Source organism: Megascapheus bottae, chromosome 12 (genome assembly GCF_031878675.1).
Source record: "Megascapheus bottae isolate mThoBot1 chromosome 12, mThoBot2.hap1, whole genome shotgun sequence".
NCBI lineage: Eukaryota > Metazoa > Chordata > Mammalia > Rodentia > Geomyidae > Megascapheus > Megascapheus bottae.
Genome location: NC_143520.1, coordinates 56,561,465 through 56,586,302, shown reverse-complemented (window position 1 = coordinate 56,586,302; position 24,838 = coordinate 56,561,465). Strand labels below are relative to the sequence as shown.

General features: G+C 41.7%; 1 protein-coding gene across 5 annotated transcripts in view; it reads right to left on the bottom strand.

The window, feature by feature from the left end:
• The window catches only part of Sap130 (Sin3A associated protein 130), a 67,497-nt gene extending 44,215 nt beyond the window's left edge, over positions 1–23,282 (bottom strand). For 2 of the 5 annotated variants that reach the window (XM_090343009.1, XM_090343008.1), the window contains exons 1-7: positions 22,034–22,051; positions 21,399–21,516; positions 13,876–14,111; positions 12,894–13,052; positions 10,608–10,719; positions 7,763–7,887; positions 5,330–5,454 (exon numbers count right to left, since the gene is read on the bottom strand). In XM_090343009.1, coding sequence (XP_090199135.1) covers positions 5,330–5,454; positions 7,763–7,887; positions 10,608–10,719; positions 12,894–13,052; positions 13,876–14,111; positions 21,399–21,510 — 869 coding nt within the window. In that variant the 5' untranslated portion in view covers positions 21,511–21,516; positions 22,034–22,051. Of the gene's footprint in view, positions 1–5,329; positions 5,455–7,762; positions 7,888–10,607; positions 10,720–12,893; positions 13,053–13,875; positions 14,112–21,398; positions 21,517–22,033; positions 22,052–22,520; positions 22,549–23,202 lie in introns of those variants that run through there. The other 3 variants (XM_090343010.1, XM_090343011.1, XM_090343012.1) reach the window with 3 other exon arrangements.
• Positions 23,283–24,838: the final 1,556 nt, after the last annotated feature.

The following is a 24,838-nucleotide window of genomic DNA, read 5'->3' as shown; positions in this document are numbered from 1 at the left end:
GGGATATACTTCAATGATACAGTGCCTCTGAGACTAGAAATTTCAGTCTCAGGAAAAAGAAAAACTTCCTAAATTCAAAAGCTATAAAATAAAAATATTGATAAAATTAATTACATGAACAAACAAGCAAACCTCCTCCTTGGCAAAACATATAAGCAAAGTACACAAAGGAACAGAAATGCATTCTCCTTCTCTCTCTGTCTCTCTCTCTTACACGCACGCACGCGCGCGCACACACCCACAGAGTCGGTGTTGCCCAGGCTGGTTTTAAAAGAACCTCCTAACTTAGAATCCCAAATAGCTAGTACTATAGATGCATGCTACAAAGTCACTCTCACATTTGAAAAAGAGAAACACAGATGGCTGTGGTGGAACAAGCCTATAATCCCAGCACTTGGAAGTGAGGTAGGGTTTTGTTTTAGTGCCAAACATGGGGGCTTGAACTCAGGGCCTGAGTGCTATCCCGACACTCTGCTCAAGGCAAGTTCTCTATTACTTGAGCAACACTTTCACTTTGGGCTTTTTCTGGTGGTTAATATCATGGACTTTCCTGCCTAGGCTAGCTTTGAACCATGGCCCTCAGGTATTAGCTCCTGAGTAACTAGGATTACAGGTAGTAGTCTCAACCAAAAATAAAAATACAATCAGAAATAAACAACATTTAAAATTCAGAAATACTGATCATTTATCAGATTTTTTAAAATGGAAAGAGTATAGACTGGTATAAACCCTAAGGTAGGCAATTAGATGGCAGATGAGAAAACTACAATTAGATAGATAATGGTTACTTCAACCAAGTTGGGAATCTGTTACAGTCTTGCAATATATGTACAATGATATTAGTACATGGTTATTCACCTGTCATAGTAAAGGGCTGAAAAAACTTCAAATGTATTTATACAAGGGATTGACACAGTCTACCAAAAGAATGGAACCCAAAGTGCCCAAATGAGAGATTTTTGATATGTTATGCAAGCTAAAGCAGGGTATAGAGACTGAACATTCTTTGAGCTTAAAAAGGATAAAAATATGAACTGCATTTGAATCCAATCGTATTTGCATTAAGAAACATAAGAGATATACACAAATGGCTTGAATAAATGGCCTTAAAAGACAAAAAGCCAAGCCAGATAAGCCAGGTGGTGCCAACTGTAATCCCAGCATTCAGGAAGATGAGGCAGCAGAATGGTAAAGCTCTCTTGGACTCTTATTCTAAGATGAAAGAGAAGTTGGAAACAAACAAACCCACAAAGACTCCTAGCTACTCAGGAAGTTGATATCTAAAGGACTATAGTTCAAACTCACCTAAGCAGAGAAGTCTTTGATATTCCATTTCCAATCAACCAGCAAAATAGCCAAGCTGGAGGTTTGTCTCAAACTAGCAGAGTAGCAAACTGTGACCAAGCAAACTGAGGAAATGTGAGGCCACTGAGTTCAGGGCCCAGTTGGGGAAGGGAGGAAGGAATAGGGGAAGATATAGGAACAATGTCATGTCAAAACCAGCAAGGGGAGTGGAAATGTGGCCTAGTGGTAGAGTGCTTCTGTAGCATGCATGAAGCCCTAGGTTTGAGTCCTCAGTACTATATACACAGAAAAAGCTGGAATTGGTGCTGTGGCACACGTGGTAGAGTGTTAAACTTGTGCAAAAGAAGCTCAGGGATAGTGCCAAGGCCCTGGGTTCAAACTCCAGGACTGCCAAAAAAAAAAAAAAAAAAAAAAGCAGCAGGGCTAGGCACCTGTGGCTCACACCTGTAATCCTAGCTACTCAGGAGGCTGAGATCTGAGGACTGTGGTTTGAAGCCAACACAAGATGCAGGAGTACCTTCCCTACCTGGGTGCAGTGGCTCATACCTGTAATCCTAGCTATTCAAGAAGCTGAGGATGGTGGTTTGAAGCCAGCCCAGAAAAGAATGGAAGTCTGTGAGATTCTTTTTTTTTTTTTTTTTTTACCAGTCCTGGGCTTGAGCTCAGGGGCTGAACACTGTCCTTGGACTTTCTCAAGGCTAGAGCTCTACCACTTGAGCCTCAGCACCACTTCCAGCTTTTTTCTATGTATGTGGTGCCGAGGAATCGAACCCGGGTCTTCATGCATGCTAGGCAAGCACTTTAACCACTAGGCCAAACTCCCGGCCCCGTCTGTGAGATTTTTATCTTTAATAAACTACTCAGAAAAAGCTGTGGCACCGTGGCTCAAGTGGTAGAGTGCTAGTCTTGAGTAAAAGAAGGTTAGAGACAGTGCCCAGGTCCTGAGTTCAAGCCCCAGCCTCTCAGGTAATGAGGATTACAAGTACAAGTGTTCAGTTGAGGGTATGCTACCTATATGGTCTGTTTCCACTGACATGAGAGAAGTAGTGACTATCAACAACCTACCAGAACGGAGGGGCTGGGAGTGTGGCCTAGTGATAGAGTGCTTGCTTATCATGCATGAAGACCTGGGTTTGATTCTTCAGTACTACATACACAAAAAAGCCAGAAGTGATGTGGCTCAATGGTAGAGTGCTAGCCTTGAAGAATGCCCAAAGACAGTGCTCAGGCCCTGAGTCCAAGCCCCAGGACTGTCAAAAAAATTCTTCTTAATCCAGTGTAAGCTCAGGCTAGGCTGAGAACTAATTAAAAACAGGTGATTCAAAGCAAAGAAAGTTTAGTCAAGATGACAACTGAGAAGAGACCCAGCATAGGCAAGCACTCCACCAATAGGCCCAACTACTGGCCCCTACAAGTATTTTTATGCTAAAGTTTGAAAAGGTATTTAATATGGCTCCAAACAAACCATAAATAATGGTCACTACAAACATATCCTAGTAAATTTGACGTTCAAAATAATCTTGGACAACCAAACAATAAGATCAGTCCTTTACAGATTAACATGCTTGGCTTCAGACTCCTTTATAGCATCATCTAGCTCCAGAATACAGGGGAAAATATATATAATACTCAAGGAAAAAATATAGAAACCAAACAATTATATCAACCAAACTATGACTTATATACTTCTGAAAAATGATTCAGAATATGTGAAAATCAAATTTATCATTTCTTCAACCGAGGCCTTTTTGGGGCTGAAGATATGGTTCAGCAATAGTGTGCCTGCTTAGCATGTGTGGTTCCCTAGAACTTGAAAAAAGAAAAGAAGAAAAAAAAAAAACACGGTTAATTCTTTTGGAATAATGTGCAAATTTCATCATTCACACCATGAGGTTTTTTTTTAACTGTTATTTAAAGAAAACAAAGCTGGGTGTGGTAGTTCATACCTGTAACCCTAGCTACTCAGGAGGCTGAAATCTGAGGATCTCGGTTCTAAAGCTAGCCCGGGCACTAAAGTCCAAAGTCCATGAGACTCTTAACCCTAACTCTTAACCACCAGCAAATAGGAAGTAGCTCTGTGGCTCAAGGGGTAGGGAAGTAAGTCTTAGCTGAAGAGCTCGACAATGCCGTAGGCCTGAGTTCAAGTCCCATGACCGACAAAACAAAACAAAAACCTCTATTTAGCACAATGACTTAGATTTCTCACTTAAATTTTTCTGGAATTTCACTTGTTTTGTATACCTTGAACCAATTTCATTACATTTGATTACTCTGGTCTTTGAGCATCTGATGGAACCATTTGGGGCCTGATACTATTCTGGAAGATAGGGCTGTGAATTTTTCTTCTATTTCTTCCACAGAAATTGATATCTCCAAGATCATTTGCTATTACCAAAGACCAAAGAAACTGGGCATTAAGAATTTAACTTAATTATAGGCTTATGTAAAAAATTTATCTGATCATAAGGTTTTGTCTGTGTAATTTACTGATTATAAAAAGTATACAGTATTTGTCATATGAGTGAATGCTGAATATACCTCTGGCAAAATCCAAGGTCCATTTTCAATTAAAATAATTAACCAGGGTCAGGAGTTTGGCCTAGTGGTAGAGTGTTTGCCTAGCATGCATGAAGACCCGGTTCAATTCCTTGGAACCACATACTTAAAAAAAACCTAGAAGTGATGCTGAGGCTCAAATGGTAGAGTTCTAGCCTTGAGAAAAATCCAAGGACAGTGCTCAGGCCCTGAGCTTAAGGACTCAGGGCCTTCCCAGGACTGGCAAAAAAAAAAAAAAAAAAAAAAATTAACCATATATGGGAAAAGATACTTTGATGATGATTAAAAATAAAAATCCAGGGGAGGGAAATGGGGACCAAGACATGTGAAAGGGTATCAATGTATGGGAATTAATGCACCATCTATCTGGCAAATATCATGTAACCCTTCTATTAATTACAATAAAAAATATATGGAAAAAAATAAAAATCCAATCCTACTTTACATTTTTATATTCAAGTCAACAAGCACCAAAAGAATCATCTCTCATACTTGCATGTAATTCTTCAGCATTCCTCTCAACTCCATCTTCAAAATCTATCCAGAACCTAACCATGTCATTGCACCTTTGTCATCATCTTACTCTGGCTACTTATCCTCTACTTCCAACTCTGTCTCTCCACATGTACTCTATATAGCAAGCAAGTGGATTCACCTACGACTTTAGACCATCACCTTTCTCTGCTCAAAATTTTGCTAAGATTTCCAGCAAAGCCTCAATCCATGAAGTGATTCAAAAGGCCCTGGGTGATCAGAAGATCCTGCCATCTCCTAGCCCCTTGCTGCTCCTTATGCATGGCAAACATACTTCTCTCTCAGGATTTTTGCACAAACTGTTTCAGATGCCTAGAAAACACTTCTTTTAGATAACCATATAGCTATTCATTACATATTGCCCAAATGTATTATTACCAAAGTTCTTCCTGTCTTGAAATCAGTAGTAATTAGCTCCTAAACAGTCGATCTACCACACCAAATCCTCCATAAACTAGTTAATTCCCCCCCCCCACCTTTTTTTTTTTTTGGTTAGTCATGGGATTGAACTTAGGGCCTAGGCACTGTCCCTGAGCTTTTGTGCTTAGTGTTCTACCACTTTAGCCATAGCTCCACTCCTGGGTTTTTAGTGGTTAGTGGAAGGTAAGAGTCTTAAGGATTTTCCTGCCCAGGCAGGCTTTGAACTGCAATCCTCAGTCTGCTAAGCAGCTAGGATTACAGGAGTGAGCCATCACTGCCTGGCTCCAAATCTTTTGAATCATGTACAAAATGATATGTATAATACTAGCTCCAGTTCCTAAAAACAGAATTTCTGTGAAGTAAGGAATTGCTGTTTGTTCACTACTTTATTCACACTTTCTAGAATACCAAACTATAATATCTACGAAGTTAAAGAATGTAGGAAAGACAAAAAAAAAAGCACAATACAGGGAAGCTAGCAAGATGACTACATCCTTTTCCCCCACAAATATACCTCAGTGCCGAGTCAGTAGCATGTGCAGCTGTTGTTGTAATGACAGGAGACTGGGCTCTCGTGGCTGAGACAGTTGCTACTACAGCAGGGGGGATTGTACTGGAAGTGGTCACAGGTGGCCGAGACTGCAAAGAGAAAACATTCCATTTAAAACAAGAGGCAAAAAGCCCCCAAAAGATAGCTAAAAAGAAAACTAAAGGGGCCAGTGGTAGAGTGCTTGCCTAGCATGCACAAAAACCCGATTCCTCGGTACCATGTACATAGAAAAATCTGGAAATGGTGCTGTGGCAAAAGTGGTAGAGCTCTAGCTCTGAGAAAACCCAAGTACAGTGCTCAGGCCCTGAGTTCAAGCCCCAGGACTGGAAAAAGAAAAAAAAGAAAGAAAATTAAGTTTCACCTCTAGATGCGTGTATCTGTGTCAAATGACAGAAAATCTTCTCCCTTCTAAGCATGTTTCCACAGATTGTTCTAAGACCAAGAGTTAAAATATATATATAAAAAAAAATTTCTGTGTGTGTGTGTGTGTGTGTGTGTGTGTGTGTGTGTGTGTGTGTGCACGCATGCGCGCATACACTGATCTTGGGTCTTGAATTCAGAGCCTGAGAGCTAACCCTAAGCTTTTATGCTTAAGGACAGTGATCTATCACTTGAGCAACACCTCCAGTTTCAGCTTTTTGGTGGTTAATTGGAGATAAGAATCTCACAAATTTTCCTGCCTGGTCTGGCTTTGAACCATGATCCTCAGATCTCAGCCTTCTGAGCAGCTAGGATTCATTGTGAGCCACCAGTGCCCGGCTAAAAATTTCTATTTACTTGAGCAACAATACTTATAAAAAAAACTAATTCTAGATACAAAATACTACAAAAAAAACAAGTAAGAAAGTGGAAGAAAATCACATTAAAGTCAAATACATTTTCTTCCGTTTATTTACTACTATTATTATTAAGTCGTTGTTTAAAGGAGTGCTTCTTGGTCAATGTTACTCCTTCCTTCATTGTTGCCCCTTTGTTCTCCTTCATCTCCCCTTTCTGTACCTACCTTCGTTGCATAGTTCAATTTTAATATACATCAAATATAATGCCATTTGCTCACTCTTCCTCCCTCTCTCTTTGTCATTTCCTGACCCAAACAGGTTTCCGCTTTCCGGTATTCATTTCGATAAATGAATTAGTTTTTCAGCAGTTATACCATTGGATTCTTCCCCTAAGTATGCCGCCTTTAATCAGTTTGTGTGTTATATGTTATCATGGCTAGTTGTATTTTAGATCTAGCTCCCACATATGAGAGAAAAACTTGCAGTTTCTCTCATGATTTGTTCTAGGTCCATCCATTTCCCTGCAAATGACATACAATATTATTCTTTCTAATCTAGAAGTAAAATCCCATTTATACATGTATCTCATTTTCTTGATCCTCTCATCCATTGTAGGGCATCTGGGCTGTTTTTATACCTTGGTTATTGGGAATAGCAGTAATGAGCTCTTCAGTTCAAGGCTAGGGCTCTACCACTTGAGCCATAGCACCAGTTCTGGTTTTCAAGTGATTAATTGGAGGTAAGAGTCTCATGGACTTTTTAGTGCCTGGGCTGGCTTTGAACTGAGATCCTCAGATGTCATCCTCCTTAGTAGCTAGATTATAGGTATGAGTCACCGCGCCTGGCTTATATGTTACACTGATGTGAATGTCAAGCCCTCTACAATCTCCCCAGCCTTTATGCAACACTGTCCATAACCAGTACTCTCTCTTCACTGCATCTTTACATCTATAAACCCTATTTCCCTGACCCACCACATCTTTATTATCTTTTCTTTGCTTAAATTTTTTCTCAGTCCCAGGACTTGAACTCAGCCTGAGCACTATCCTTGGGCTTTCTCAAGGCTAGAGCACTAACATCTAAGTGACACCCACCACCTCTGGCTTTTTTTATGTATGTGGTATCCAGGAATCCCCAGTCTTTGTGTATGCCAGGCAAGCACTCTACCACTAGGTCAAACTCCTGGACATTCATTATCTTTCTTCTACATCTCTCCAGTACAATCACATGACATTGAATATCTTTTAAATGCCCCTAACTCCTAAAAGCTCAATTCACTGTGGTTATGGACTCCTCTTAGTATCAGACAGAGGGAAAGCTGTGGTATTACAAGGCTAACAGGATGACACAGATCAGAGGCACTGTATGTATAAACTATTTTGTTAAATGGCAAAAAAAAATTCAGAATTCTAAAATAAAGTGAGGTAAGGGCTGAGCTGGAAGAGGGGGTGAGAATGCCGAGAAAGGGGTGACACTAATTGAGACGCATTGTATTCATAAACTGCTGCATTAAATGCAAATTCCTTTGTACAACTACTTAGAGATAATAAAAATATAAAGAACCCAAATACAGAAAAAGCAGAAAACTTTGCAGGCTGAATATCCCAGCTTCACATGCCTGGATTGGTTGGTGGATGATGTGCTGGACTGCTGGTTGTGCTGTAGCAGCATTGGGCAACTGTGATGTCGGCCTTAGAACTGTGGTTACTTTAGAACTAGACATCACGGCTGCAGCAGCTGCACCTAAAAAAAAAGAAAAGAAAATTATTAGTATGGCATATGGACTCACAATTTAAATAGATGTAATTGTATTTCCTAAAAAAGTAATACTTTCAAAAATTTTAATATGTTGGTATGGGGTTTAAGTTATATATATTTCCTATTTGGTCACAAAGAAAACTTAAAATTGTGTATCAAGGATTAAGATTTAGTAAAATTAGTAACTTTTTTTTTTTTTTGCCAGTCCCAGAGCCCGAACTCAGGGCCTGAGCCCTGGGCTTTCTCAAGGCTAGTACTCTATCACTTGAGCCCTATCATCCACTTCTGACTTTTTTTGTGTATGTAATAACAAGAAATTGAACCTAGGGCTTTGTGCATGCTAAGCAAGCACTCTACCACTAGGCCACACTCTCGGCCCTAAGAATATTCTTAAATGAAACTAGTTATTGTTTTGCTTTTCATTTATTAGCATACGTTAGCTGCACCAGGAATAAGTTGGTTTTGACATTTCTTGCCTCACAATGTATCCCTTTCCCACTTATAACCCTATTGAAATTTCAACAAGTTTTATTCTATTTTCATTTATGTAAATAAAGTACTTCAACCACATTCATCTTCACTCACCATATTTGTTCTCCCTTTCCTGTCATGGAGCTTGAACTTGGCCTGGGTGCTGTCCCTGAGCTCTTCAGCTCAAGGCTACCACCCTACTTCCAGGCCTAGACATTGTCCCTGAGCTCTTTAGCTCAAGGCTACCACCTTACCCTTGAGCCAATCCCCACTTCCCATTCTAGAGATTAATTGGAGATAAGAGTCTCAGGTCCTTTTGTGCCGAGGCTGGATTTGAACCTTGATTCTCAGAGCTTAGCCTGCTGAGTAGCTAGGCTTATAGGCATAGAATTTCGATGTATGGATGTATGTCAACAAAACTATTCACTCTACATCATTCTTTCTCTCTATGCAGTCCTAGAGTTAGAACCATGTGTGTGTGTGTGTGTGTGTGTGTGTGTGTGTGTGTGTATATATATATATATGTGTAAACAAGTAGAGTATGTATATCCTTTAGACCTAGCTTCCATAAATGAACAAAACATATTAGTTGGGTTTCTAAACTTAAGACTTATCTCACTCAACATGAGATAAGTCTGTCCACTTTTATCATTTTCGTGCTAATGGCTTGATTTCACTTTTCTTTTGCTTTATTATAGTCCATGGCTTTTTTTCCCCCCCAGCTGTGGGACTTGAACTCTGGGCTAGGACACTGTCCCTGAGCTCGTCAGATCAAGGATACCGATCTACCCCTTGAGCTACAGCACAACTTCCAGTTTTCTGGTGATTAATTGAAAAGAGTTTCAGGGACTTTTTAGTGCCAGGACTGGCTTTGAACTGCAATCCTCAGATCTCAGCCTCCTGAATAGCTAGGATTACAGGTGTGAGCCACAGCGCCCAGTATCCATGGCTTGTTTTGTAAACAAGGAGCACACTACAAACAGTGCCTTCTTTACTGGCTAAGGCTTGAGTACTTAAATCACTAGACAGAGACACTTTATCCAATCTTTGATGCCCTTGTTCTTCTAAACAGATATAAACACTGTGACAGGGGCAATTAGTTTTGATGCTTTCATGAAAATAGTTATGATGCTACAGACCCTGTACAATAGAAGTGAACTCTAAACTGAGGAAACTGCATTATATATACTTTGCCTAAGCAAACCTGGTTTGATGTTTAACTTGGTTTTACTAATACTCTCCAAAAAGTTTTTTCTTTTTCTTGTTCTTTGGTGGGTAATGGGGCTTGAACTCCACCTGGGTGCTATCCTTGAGCTCTTCAGCTCCAGGCTACTGCCCTACCATTGAGCCAAGCCTCACTTCACATTTAGAAGTTTAGAGGTTAATTGGAGATAAGAGTCTCAGGTTCTTTTGTGCCTGGGCTGGCTTTGAACCTTGATCCTCAGATCTCAGCCTCCTGAGTAGCTAGGAATACAGGCGTGAGCCACTGCACCTGGCTCCAAAAAGTTTTATACTTTGCAATGGAAGATTACATTCCTGGGAAAAATTTATTAAATTTACTATCTTATAGCTTACTTGAACTTAGCTATAAAAATAAATTAATCTTACAGAAATATAATTAAAAATTTCACAAACATAGGCCGGGAGTGTGGCCTACTGGTAGAGTGCTTTCCTAGCATGTATGAAGTCCTGGGTTCAATTCCTCAGTATCACCTGCACAGAAAAAACCGTAAGTGGTGCTGTAGTTCAAGAGGTAGACAACAGTGCTAGCTTTGAGAAAGCTCAAGGACAGTGCCTAGGCCCTGAGTTCACACCCCAGGACTGGCAACACAACTTTACGTTTACATATACATGTTTAGTCAAATGAAACCTTAAAAAGTACACTTTAAAAACATGCACTAAGTTTTGTTTTTACCAACTTGTAATTTCTTTTTCTTTTTGGCTAGTCCTGGGACTTTAACTCGAGGCCTAGGCTCTGTCCTTAAGCCTCTCTGTGCTCAAGGCTAGAACTCTACCACTTGAGCCACAGCACCACTTTTACCTTTCTCTATGCATATGGTACTAAGGAATCAAACCCAGGATTTCATGCATACTAAGAAGCACTGTACCACCAAGCTACAGTCCCAGTCCCAACTGGTAAATTTCAACAAGATGATTCTTCATATATTCTGTCTCAAACCTTTAACTACCTATAACTTTATTTTCAGAATTTGAACAAAACATGCAGTGTTTACCTCGAGGTAAGTGAGAAGCTCCAATGTGTAGAGGTGGCCCTGGAGCATTGCTGCGGATAATAGACATCTGTACATTTGTGGTCATAATGTGATGCAGGTTACTGGGATGTCCCTAGAGGAAATGAAATCCAATGTCATTTTCATGTGATTGGTCTGAGCCATGACCTCTAGAAGTCAAAGTTGCCTTCAAATGTCAGAGTAAGGGGGTGTGTGTGTGCATGCACCAATGCTGGGCCTGGGTGATGTCCCTGAGCTTCTTTTGCTTTACGCTTGCACTTTACCACTTGAGCCACAGCTCCACTTCTGGCTTGTTTTTTTTGGTTTATTTTGGGGTCTTTTTAAAATAGTTTATTGTAGATAAGTCACATGGACTTTCCTGCCCAGTCTGGCTTGGAACTGAGATCCTCAGACCTCAGCTACCTGAGCAGTTAGGATTACAGGCTTAAGCCACAGGGGCCAGCTCACTTTAAATTGGGGAAAAAAAACAAAATTATTATTTATGGTACTAAGAATTAAACTCAAGGCTCTGTGCACAGGAGGCCACTACATTTTCACCCCACATTGCTCCTTTAGATAGTGAAGTCTCCAAGGAAAAGAGATAAAAATATTGAGCTGTAGCTTTTTCACCCACTGGTACAATGACCCAAGTCAGCAAGCTGATCAGAAGTATTTAGGAGGCCTCCACTGTTGCTAGACTCAGTAGAAGATGACATACTTGAATTTCTACTTTTAGAAACTCATTTGCAACAATGGCCTTTCAAACTTGTTTTCTCTTTCCTGGCCCATAGCTAATTTTTCCCCATTCTCTCCCTCTCCCCACCCTCTCCCCTCTTTCTCTCTCTTTGTATATAGGTAGACAGATATAGATAGATATACATATATATGTATATCTAGCTATGTATGTGTATATATGTCTATATCTACATATATCTTAATCATTCTTTTTTTTTTTTGCCAGTCCTGGGGCTTGAACTCAGGGCCTGAGCATTGTCCTTGGGCTTTTTCCTCAAGACTAGCACTCTGTCACTTGAGCCACAGCATCATTTCTGGCTTTTCCTATGTATGTGGTACCAAGGAATCGAACCCTGGTCTCTGTGCATGCTAGGCAAGCACTTTACCACTAGGCCAAACTCCCGGCCCCTTCATTCATTATTCTTTTTTTTTTTTTTTTGCATTTTTTTTTATTGTAATTAGTAAAAGGGTTACATGATATTTGCCAGACAGAAGGTGCATTAATTCACATACATTGATACCCTTTCACATGTCTTGGTACCCATTTCCCTCCCCCCGCCTCATTCATTATTCTTTATGCTACCAAAGATTTCTAAGTTAATGGCAGTATGTAACAGGTACTGCCTAACCTTCCTCCAGTTGACCCCTTAAATGTTCCAATTTCCTGATATTAGTGCTTCTCGGGTGGAGTTCCAAGGCTCTGGCAGTAGATAGCAGTACACCAACAAAAAAAAAGAGCATATGGGGCATAATTTTGGAATATCAATTGTTTTGTGAAAAGAAAAGGAACGTGTTTTAGGACTTACTTTTTTCATAGTTAAATAATTTTAAATATGCAATGAGTCAAATAGATATAATAGAATAAGCTTTTTAAAAATTTTTTTTAAAGATTTAAGAGCAAGAGATTTCAATATACACATTCACAAGTACAGGCATCCTGCCAGAATCCCAAAAGTTACACATATGCTCTCCTCCAAGATAAGCCTAGAGAACCACTGCTCTGTGCTGTTGCTAGGTAATCTAATCATTGTAACTCTTCAGTGTTACCTTCTCCTAAATGAAGTCTGGACTCTGATTCCTCAAGGACATGGATGGTTATAACTTGATATATATCTCACACTGAAGATAACAAAGGTATGCCTAGCACATATAAGACACTCAGTATATACTATGTGCTACCACTATTCAGGCTGGCTTTTACTCCCTATTCCTCTTTGGAATCTACTACCTTCCATGTCCAGACACCAGTAACTATTTATTTGCCAGTCCTGGGGCTTGAACTCAGGGCCTGAGCACTCTCCTTGGACTTTCTCAAGGCTAGAGTTCTACCACCTGAGCCACAGCACCACTTCTGGCCTTTTCTCTGTATGTGGTACTGAAGAATTGAACCCAAGTCTTCGTGCATGCTAGGCCAAACTCCTGACTCCATCACTTAAATTTTATTTAGATCAGTGCCTACAATACTATGAGCACTCAATAAATAATGATCAACAGTATGACATCTTAATTAAAAAAATCAGAAAATTAAGAGAAAAAAAGCCAAAAAACAAAAACCTGTTGTCCACTGATTGTTGCCACAGGAATGGCTGAAGCTTGAGGGATGCTATTTTCCATGGTAACCGTAACCTGCCCTGGAACCTTGGGGGGAAGTGACAAGGTAGAAGGTGGAGCAGGAGCAATGGGACGGCTAGGCATGGTGGGCTTTGGGGGCGGCTGCAAAGAGAAAACCACATGAAACACATCAATAATCTTGTTCTAATGCTATACTTCACTCTATAGTTAACATTACAGAAAACAAACCTGGACAGGGCCATGGAAGATACCATCTACTTTATATGATTTATCTGTTAGCACCAAAGCTTTTCTATACTAGCATTTTCATTTTACAGGAGAGGAAATATCCAAAGCCAAGCTAAGTGACTTGCTTAGAAACACAGATAATAAAAATCAGTACAAGAAATAAAGTTCCAGTCTGTATAGGTCAAAGCCCATGACCTTTCTTCTATATAATGCAGTCTGGACAGATGAAAACAGAATTTCCAATAACTGATGCCCAAATTAATCACTCTTCTCTTATTGAAGAGTTCACTCCAAGATAAAACTTAGCATGCCCTTAAGTTGAAAAACATCAACATCAAAATGGGTAACATCAAAGATCCTATCATGCCAACTGACCTGTGCAGTATAGACATCAAAAACAGCTTAGCTGAGTGGCAAAGAGCTGAACTAACAGCCAAAACAGGAAAGATGAAGCAGAATCCTAGGCTAGGGCACAGCCAGTAAGTATTGGCAGTCTTTAGCTATGGTTTACTGTGAACCCTTTTTTCTTGGTTTTGGGACTTGAACTCAATGCTTCACAATTGCTAAGCATATACTCAACCACTTGACCTACATCCACAGTTCTTCAGTTTTTAGTTTGTTTTTCAAATAGGATCTCAAGCTAACTTTGCCCAGGATGGCCCCAGACTACAATCTTCCTACGTGTGCCTCCCAAGACGCTGTGATTTCAGTGTAAAAATGGAAAGGACTCCATTACCTTCATAAGTCCCTCAGAAAACGAGAGTGGCACTGCTGGTGTCAGGTGTGCTGGCGAGGCTGTTACTGCAACAGGTGTGGCTGAGGCAACAGCATGGTGTGCAGGCAGCATCTGCACCTGTGGATAAGGCCTTACCACAACAGGTTCTTGTTTCTCTTCCCGGGGTGGCAGGGAGCTGCTGGAGGACGAGTGCTCCCTGGCACCAACATCCGAATCTCGGCCAGTCTCATCAGTGACTAATGGAGATAAAGGGGGAAGGAACACAATGTTACTGTTCCCAACATTAGTTAATGTAGCAGAACAGATAATAGGGGCATTTGGAGATAAGATTCACAGTTGAGTAGCTGACTATTTCTTTGAGAAGCTTTTTTTTGGCGGGGGGTGGAACAACAGATTCTTGCTAGACCAGTAAGCCAGATTGGCCTGGAACAATCCTCTTGCCACTGTCTTCCAAGTACCCAGGTATGTCCCACCACTCTAGGCAAAGTAACTTTAAGAACCTGACACTAAAAAAAGAACTGTTTTATACAGTTTCCAATTTTTAAAAACTGAAGGACAGAGGCAACACTTTTATTTGTATATTCCTTTTTGAACTACCAGAAAACATGACTTATTTTAATTAAGAAAATCAAGGAACATATATTCACATAACAAAATATGTGAAATAAAAAAATGTCAAATACTAATATACATACCATTTTCCCCCCATTTTTTGGAGACAGGGTCTTGCTATGTAGCCCAGGCTACTCTCAAACTAATAATCCCTCTACCTTAGCCTCCCAAGTGTTGGGTACAAGTGTGTACCACCATGCCAAGATTTCATACTTGGTTATCACCTTTTCACAATAGTATTAACTTTTTTTTTTGGTCAGTCCTGGTTCTTGAACTCAGGGTCTGAGCACTGTTCTTAAGTCACTTTTTGCTCAAAGCTAGTGCTAGGCCACTTGAGCCACAATACCACTTCTGTCTTTTTCTGAGTATATGGTACCAAGGAACTGAACCCAGGGCTTCATGCATTCTAGGCAAGAAATCTTATCACTATTCTATGCTCCCCTACCCCCCCCTTTTTTTTGTCGGCTGTTGGGCTTGAAATCTGAACGCTGTCCCTGACCTCTTCAGCTCAAGGCTACCACCCTACCCTTGAGTCAAACCCCACTTCCCGTTTTCTAGTGGTTAATTGGAGATAAGAGTCTTAGGAACTTTAGTGCTTAGGCTGGCTCTGTACCACGATTCTCAGATCTCAGCCTCCTGAGTAGCTAGGATTACAGGCATAAGCCACTGGCAGCCAGCTAATAATAACATTCTTATTATTCATACAGAGATGTAGAAATTTTAGATTTGGATACTACAAGGAAAATAAACATAACCCTAAAACCTATGCCCCAAAGATAGGAACATTATTTCAGTACCTCAGATACTTTTCTTTTGATTTGGGATAGGGCTTTACTTAATTACTTTTTACTGAAGTATATCTTCTATATAGTTAAGTGTACAGATGTTGTTACCTTACAGTAAAATGAACTTAGACAAACTGAATACATTTGAGTCACCAACACCCAGCTTAAAAAACAAAACATTCAGCTGGGCACTCATATCTATAACCCTGAGAGGGGAGAATTGTAGATTGAGGCTAGTCTGCCAAAATAAAAGTTTGAGGCCCTCCTCCCACTTTTCAATCATAGGTACACACAGTAACCTTTGCCTGTCATTTCAAAGCAAGTGAGAGGCTTAGATTAGGAGGATCAGATGCCAAGATAGCCAGGCCAAAAACTCCTAGACAACCCACCTCTGAAGAGGGACGCTGGACGGGTCCACCTGCCATCCCAGCAACAATGGGAAGCCTCAATTAAGCTGATTATGGCTTGGGCATGAAGTGAGCCCTACCCTAAAAATAATCAGGCATGGTTCAGTTTGGTATAGCATCTGTCTAGCAAAGTAGGGTCCTGAGTTCAAACTCCAGTATACCAAAACATTCCTGGTCTCTAGATATACTCAGTTATATCCAATTCAGTTATACTCCACTTTCTCTCCCACATATGCCCACTATTCTAACTTGTAAAATTCTATACTAACATGGTGTTTTTTTGAACTTTACCTAAACACTCATAGCAAATATACCCCTTCCCTCGCTGTGGACTCTTTTATTAGTTATGATTGATCCATACTACTACAAGCAGCAATAAAGTTTTAATCTCAATGCCATAGTGTATCTTTGTACAAATAAGCCGCAAATTATGCAATGTACTGGTAAGAGGCATCAAGATAGTTTACTGGTTTGCTACCATAAATAGTTGTATAACCAATATTCTCATATTGTGTCTCTCATATTGTGTCCTAAGACTGGAAGTACAAATACAGAATACACATATACTGTATCATTTTTTAAAAAGGTTATGTGGGACTTTATTGCATAGATACAGTATAACTTTTTAAACCACAATTTCACTGATGGTTATTTTAGGTTATTTCTAAACTCATGTACACTGATCTATTTAGGAAAAAGTTTCTAAAAGTGGAAATACTGGGATTTCCTATTTTGCTACATACTGTCTTTTCTATCAAGTAATTCAGAATTACAATTCTGATTTATAAAATCACTTGATAAGTTACAATAAAATGGTAGATGAGTATGAGTTACGATAAAATTGTTAATAGTATTCAATGACTTTTAAGAAAGATCTTCAGCAACACTCAGATCAAATGTTAAGTAGACATGAACCTTTGGAAAGCAGTTTTAACATATTTTATGTTCCCACCAGCAGTGCTTGAATTCTAGCTCCTTATCTCACCAGTGCTTAATGTACAACCTTGCTAGCAGGTGTCTGTCTGTATCTCAGGGTAGCTTTAATTAGTATTTCCTCAATAGCAGGAATGTGGAACATCTTTTTATGTGACCACAGAACTTCAAATATATCTTCTTTTGTAAAATAAATGTTCATCTTTGATTCATTTCTAAAGGTTTAAGTTTTTTAAATTATCTTTAAAAAGACCATTTATGTGTTAAATGCACCTTGGCCAAGACATTTTTATTAAACTTTAATCAACCAACTTTACTAAGGTAAAAATATACAAAATAATATATTTTTTTTTTTGCCAGTCCTAGGGCTTGAACTCAGGCCTGGGCACTGTCCATTGAGCTCTTCAGCTCAAGGCTATGGCTCTACCCTGGAGCCAAGCCCCATTTCCCCTTTTCTAGAGGTTAATTGGAGATAAGAGCCTCAGGTCCTTTTGTGCCCAGGCTGGCTTTAATCCTTGATCCTTAGATCTCAGCCTCCAGAGTAGCTAGGATTACAGGTGAGAGCTACCACACCCGGATAAGCCTGTTTTCATGTGTGTTTTGGTACTGAGCTTGAACTCAAGAGTCCTGAGCTCTTGCTTGGCTTTTCTGCTCAAGGCTGGTGCTCTAATTCCCTGCGTTAGTTTTCTTAAAAGTTGTCTTTTTATTGTTATATTGCAATCATACCCACTCTATCTTCTTGCTCTCCTTCCCAAAACAGCTTACAGATTTCTGTTTTTAAATGGTGTCTTTTGAAGAGGAACTGCTTCTTTTTATAACTAAGTGATTTTTTTGTATGTGTTCTATATATTTCTTACTTAATCCAAGTTTGCAATCAGTTTCTTCATTTTTATCTTAGAGATTTATAAGTTTATATTTAGGACTACAAAACACTTCATATTTAATTTTTTGTATGGGGAAAGTTAAAGATCAAGGTTCATTTTCCCCCCTATGGATATTCTGGTATTCAGTTCATTGTTAGAGTGTCTTATCATTTCATTATTGAATCACTAACGTGCTTTTGTAAATCAACTGACCATATATGCCAGGGTCTATTTTCTTGATCTTCTACTTTGTTCTTTTAGGATTTTTTTTAACTCTATAGTTCGCTTTGAGAAGTATGTTAAAAGTTGTGCTACACTCATGAATATGAGACTTTTTATTTTCAAAAGTTAAGTTTTTAGGGCCAGGAGTTTGGCCCAGTGGTAGTGCTTGCCTAGCATGCATGAAGACCCGGGTTCGATTCCTTGGTACCACATACTTAGAAAAAGCCAGAAGTGGTGCTGAGGCTCAAGTGGTAGAGTTCAAGTCTTGAGAAAAATCCAAGGACAGTGCTCAGGCCCTGAGCTTAAGCCCAGGACTGGCAAAAAAAAAAAGAGTTAAGTTTTTATATTTATTTATGCTATTATTTTTCATTGTCTTTTAAGTAGTTGTACAAAGGCATTTCAATTCAATCTGTTAAAAGACTTTCTCATTTATCTGTTTAATTTCTCTCGGCAATGTGTCAGTTTTACAACTACAGGATTCATTTTGTTAATATTTTTATTTTGTATAGTATAAATAACATTTCATTCCAGTAGACTTATGTTCTGGAGCTTGAACTCAGGGCATAGGCACTGTCCTTGGGCTTTCTCAAGGCTAGCACTCTACCACTTGAGTCACAGCACCACTTCTGGCCTTGAATGTGTTATGTGGTACCGAGGAATCAAACCCAGGGCTTCGTGCATGCCAGGCAAGCACTCTACTACAGGCCACGCTCCTGGTCCGTCCCCCTGGTTGTTTTTTTGGTTTTTTTTTCTGTTGGTCATGGAACTTGAACTCTAGCCCTGGACATTGTCCCTGAGCTCTTCAGCACAAGACTACCGCCCTATCCCATGGCCTGGGCATTGTCCCTGAGCTTTTCAGCTCAAGGCTACTGCCCTATCCTTAAGCTGCAGCACCACTTCTGGTTTTCTAGTAGTTAACTAGAGTCTCATGTTCTTTAGTGCCCAGGCTGGCTTTGAACCTCAATCCTTAAATCTCAGCTTCCTGAGTAGCTAGGATTACAGGCGTGAGACACTGCACTCGGCCCCCAGTTCATTTTTAACAGGAAAAAAAATTTGAAATATTAACTATACTTAACTATGAATATGTACCTGAAACCCTGGCATGCTTAGGACCTCAAATCATCTCTTGTAATATAAGCAATAAAAAAAACACAAAAACATAAACAACCAGAAATGGAGTTATGGTTCAAAGAACTAGAGCTTGAGTGGTAGTCTTGAGCAAAAGAACTCTGGGACAACACCCAGGCCAAGTTCATGCCCCACAAGGGACAAAACAAACAAACAAATAAAAAAACCATTGCCACCTAACTCCTTAGGGAAAAACTTCAACTTTCTTTCTTAAAAGTTACCCAAAAAAATGAATATGCACACACATATACATGCTTTTCAGAAGTCAAACTTCTTATGACATTTTTGGCATAAGTCAATTAGTTCTTTTTCAATGAAATCTGAAGATAAGTATTGCTAACACCTCCCCCATTTCTTTTTTGGTTCCTGTAATGAGGCTTGAATTCAGCTTTTCTGTTCACTTCAACCATGTCTCCACTTTTGGCTTTTTAGTCTTTCAGATCTGTCTGCCCAGGCTGGCTAGAATCATGATTCTCAAATCTCACTTTCCTGAGTTTAGGATCATGGACATGAAACACCAGTACCTAGCTAACACTATTTTAATGAGCAGTTTAACTCTCAACAAAGAAAAGTTCTTTCTAGGGAAAGAAGCCTGTTGCTGCTAAAGGCCATTTGGGTATTTATAACATTATTGGGCCATACAAAATATCAATACAGACAAAGGGGCCTGGGCAGCTGATGAGAGCCTATGAGAAATTTATGTATGTAACTGTTCTGCTGTATACTAAATGATTTTCCAGGACAAACATGGTTTATGGAATAAAAAAAAAAAGAAAGCAAGCCAAAGCCCTCAGGTAGCTCTACAATGAACTGTTGACCACAACTTCATGCTCTTCAAATAGTAAGTCTTGTACAAGAACACACCAGGCACACATGGCCCTATCTCTCAAGTAGTCTTGATTCTAGGAAAGTAACCATCAGAATTATTGGGGAAGATGGAGTCAGCAGAGAGTTCTCAAGAAAATGACATCTATAAACTCTCAAAGAAAAATAAGAACTAACCAAATAAATAGAGTATGGAAGTTTGGCATAGGGAAAAATGTGCAAAGTCATAAGGTCATGAAAACTGGAACTTTTTAATCATTCATGCAAAAATATGAGTAGAAGAAGTAGCACTGTGGCTCAAGTGGTAGGGCACTAGCATTGAACAGCACTCAAGCCCAGAGTTCAAGTTGCACAAACAAACAAAACAAGTAGATAACTCAAGTTTGAAGGAGTAGGCAAAACAATAGGAAATGAGGCTAAAATGTTTCACAAGGGCCACAACTCAAGGGTAAAAAACAAAGACAGACAAACATAGTTGCATATATCTATGATCTCAAAATTTCAGGAGGCTAAGGCCAAAGGCTTAAAAGTTTGAAGTCAGGTTAGGTTACATATTAATACTGTATCTCCAAGAGAAAAAGGAGAAAAACAAAAACACATAGAGATAGAGACACAGAGAAAATAACAATGTTTCAACTCAGTTTACATTATGACTAGACATTTGCATAGTTTACCATAAGGAACACAAGAATTGAGTGGTGGTAAGGGGGGGAAAGAAAAAGAAAAGAAAGTCTATTTCACTTTGCAATGACATCTTTTTAATATAGAAAAAGCAGCATTTGAAGTGTCTCTGTTTCACCACTGTTTATTGGCTTGGATATTTCACTGCTGGTTAAGAAAGCAGAGTGATACATTTTAGGATACATAGCATCAGCCATCCCTTTTACCTGTCATATGCCAATAGCACCCCCTAGTTGTGACAACCGGATATGTCTCCAAACATTTCCAAGGAAGCAAAATTGCCGCCCACTGAAAACCACTCAAAAGATATACTGTTATATGGCATACACACTTATGTACACTTCTTTGTGCACATGTGTGTGCTGGTCCTGGGGCTTGAATTCAGTGCCTGGGAACTGTCCTTGGGCTTTTGTGCTCAAGGCCTGTAATCTACCACTTGAGCCACAGCTCCACTTCCAGCATTTTGCTGGTTAGAGACAAAATTATCCCTGACTTTCTGGCTAGAACTGGGTTTAAACCGCGATTTTTGGATTTCAGTCTTCTGAGTAGGTAGGATTACAAGTGTGAACCACTAGCACCCAGCACACCTGTTTTTCTTTTTGATCCCCACTTTGGGGCTTGAACTCAGGGCCTAGGCACTATCCTGGAGGTTTACTTCCCCCCTCAAGTCTAACATTTTGCCACTTGCACCATAGCTCGACTTCCTATATATGCTTTTAAAAAACTTATTTCCTAGATAGTAAACTCTTAAGAAGCAAAACCTCCCCTTACACACAAGGCACAATTACAATACCCCTGAGAATTAATTAAATGAGAAGCTAATAATGCACTAAAAAAATTCTTATAGGTATACTCTACCATAGGTTACACATGTACTCTAGTATATAAGGCTGATGTAGTTAAAGCAGAAGAAAATAAATGCCTCATATAATTATAGTACTACATCTTTTGCTCAAACCAATATGCTAGTATTTAACCAGAATCCAAGGAGAAATCTGATAACTTTTAAGTGAGAAACTGGCAACACTCTTAAAACAGAAAATAATAGAGAATAGTATACATCTCACCTGTAGCAGACGGGTTTATCAATCCTGCAGAGCCACTGCTGGCAATCTGTGAAGGTGCCTGGCTCAGCCCAGTAGAAGGGGTTCCTAACCGAGGAAACTGTTGAGAACTCATTTCCACCTGCAGTTCATAGTCACATAATTATTACTAGATTCTGAAATTAAACCCAATATCTAGTAATAAAAGCATCTTTATTATCCATGCATCTTCTCTAGGAAAAGCAAATACAGCATCATTTACTGAGTAGTGATCAATGTAAATGCAAACATTATGTAAAGGTGAAGGTTTTATATATATATGTGATTAAATTAGTAATAACATTGCTTATACAGTACTGATGGATACTTTCCAAAATATTTGTAGATGGCTACATTTTAAAAAGAACACTAAATCATGGATCTTCCATATGTGATAGGCATTATCACCACTATGCAGACAGGCACACGCAGGCACAGGCATGCACAGGCATACATACACATACATACACACACACACACGCATCTATCTGTGTAAAGTTTTATGGGCAATAACAGGTCTTTTTGAAAGACTCAAACCTCACACCAAGGTAAACAGAACCTTATTGAGTATGTCGTAAGAAAGGAAATGTCCAGCCCCAAGAAAGCATTAGAAATCTTACGTTAAGATCTGATGCCAAAGGAATTTTCAAATGCTTTTTGCAAAGGCCTCCATTTATGGTTTTCCTTTTCATCTTTCTCACAGACACCCTTACCCTCGGGCTGAACCAGAGAAACCCGAGACCTCCACCTTCTTAATCGTCCTCCACTTTTCTCTTAGGAGCCAAGCTCTGCGATCTTCCCGATTCATCCTCAACCCCACCCCAGTCGAACCCCCGCGGAGAAGGGAGGAGACAGGTTTCCAGACACTCGGGGTGTCAGAGATTCCTCCTCCGGGAGGAAAGGCGTTCTGCGAAGCCCCTCGGTAAGACCGCGGTGTGCCTCTTTACCTGTAGCCTCCGCCCGCCACCCGCCCCTCCCGCTTCCATCTCGCCAGCCTGGGGGGGCCGCGGGGGGCCCGTGTCAGCGCGGGGCTAGGGAGACGCCGCGAGGACTCGCGCCGGAGCGCGCCCAGGGCCCGCCGCTGTCCAGCCCGCCCGCCCTACTCACCCCAGCGCCCGGCCGCCGCTCCGCTCCCAGCCCGCTTCCCCCGGTCCCCCCCCCCAACCTGCCCCTACCTCCCCCGCCCGCCCATTGGCCCCGCGCCCGGCGCGTCACTGGAGACTCAGCACCAATCCTGAGCGACCTGCGCGTTCTGAGCCCGCCCCACCCTCCCGCCGACTGACAGCCAATTAGGCACAAGCCTCGCCGGGGCAGTCCGAACCCCTCGAGGCTGGGCCAATGGCAGGAGAAGACGGGAGCTCCGGGCAAGGGAGGCGGGGAGCAGGGAGGCCCCGCCTCGGCCCGGGTCTGAAAGCGGCGGGCGGAGGGCCCGGATGTGGAGAGTCACTTTAAACTGCTCTAGGAGCCAAACTCCCTGGGCCGCCCGCCCGCCCGCGCTCTCTACGGCTGCTCCGCTACCCTGCCAAGGCCTGAGTCTGCCACGCCCCCACGCCTGGGTCAGCCCACCCCTCCCGGTGTTTCACCCTTCCTCGCCACTGGACACTCGGGCCCTGCCGCCAGCTCAACCGCCGTGCCCAACTCGCGAAAGAGCAAGGATCCGAGCCGCCTGAGCCCGGGCGCCTCTGCCCTTCCCAGGGGACGCTCAGCGGGACGGACGCTGCAGCCCTGCTTTGCCGCCCCGCCCCCTCGTCTCCTCCCCTCTCCTCCCCGGCGCCCGTCCCGCCATTACCTGATTGCTGCGCCGAGTGGCCGCCACGCCACCTCGAGCTCGCTCCCGTGCGCCCTCCGCTCGTAGGGGCGACGTCCTCAAGCTCCAAACCCGCAGTAGCCGCCGGGGCACTAGCACTCTGCCCCCCACCCCTCACTCCAGCGCCGCTGCTTCCGCCGCCGTAACGAGCCTCTCGGTGATTGGCTGGCTCAAGCCCCGCCCTCATCCCTGAAGGGCCAGTCCTCTCCAGATGAGAACTGCACAGAAGACGGCCCACCCTGTAGGGCTGCACAGGCTTCTGGGAACTGTAGTCCCCCATGCCTGGAAGGCGGGCCGGGAAAGAGGTGTCGGGCGTCGGGGCGGAGCCTCGGCGAGCGAGCGAGCGGAGGCTACACCCCCCCCCCCTTTGCCGCCTGGGGTGAGTTCTGCCATTTCTCTTAGACTAGAGAGAACAGGGGCTCCCACCGCTTCGCCTTAGTCGGAGAGCCCCGAATTTCGTTTTCCCGAGGCGCGGGCGGTGTGTTGCGGCGGCGGCCGCCAGGCCTCAGCGTGGTGAAGGATGTGCACCACGTGCGGTGAGGCTAGGTGTGCCCCGCGGAGAGCCGAGGCGTCGCGGGAGCCGCGGGCGCGCCGTGCCGGGCGGCTGGCTCGGGTCTCTGCCGGGGTTTATGCCGAGCTCTCACGGGCTCCAGCAGGCCGGCCTCCGCGGGGGCTTCGGACACTGTTGAGCAGGGGAAAAGAGAACAGGGAGGTGGCGGCGGTTTGTTGTTGTGTGTGTGTGTGTGTGTGTGTGTGTGTGTGTGTTTGGGGTTCACACACGTGACAAGCCTTAGGACTGCCACAGTAAAATTTTGGTCGCATTGTCTCCCTCTTCTCTTTCGAGATGATAATTTAGAGCTGTACTGTAGGAATAAGTAGGGCTCAAATCTTTGCTGTCATGCACAGTTGTGTAAGCCAACTTTTTTTTTGCCAGTCCTGGGGCTTGAACTCAGGGCCTGAGCACTGTCCTTGGGCTTTTCTCAAGGCTAGCGCTTTACCACTTGAGCCACAGCACCACTTCTGGCTTCATATATATATATATATATATATATATATATATATATATATATGTATATGTGGTATCAAGGAATCAAACCTGGGTCTTCGTGCATGCTAGGCAAGCACTCTACCACTAGGTAAGCCAATTTCTTTTCTTTTCTTTTAAGTGATTGAATTATTCTCTTTTATTACCTTCTCTTTTATTTTATTAGTTGTGGGGCTTGAACTCAAAGCCTGGGCATTGTCCATGGGCTCTTATCAAGGCTAGCTCTCTACTACTTGAGCCATAAGCCCATTTCTTAATAAGAAAAGAGTAGCTCCTGGCTGCTAGAATGAGTCTCGAAGGTATTCTCAACACTTCCTTCCTTCCTCACTCTATTCAGTGATGATTTAACTGGCCTACACATTGGTCTCTTCTCCTTAAGCAGTCTCCATATTTAGATGGATTCTGCTTTTGCCACCTTTCTCAAACTGATAACCCTAAGTGGCCATTCTCTACTCATCATCACCTGTGGTCGTTGCTCAGCTCTCTTGTTTAGCTTACTGACAAGTAAGTAGTCTTTTCAGCAGTCTTCCCTTTTCTGTGGGCTCTCCATGCTCTACTCCTATCAAAAGCAAG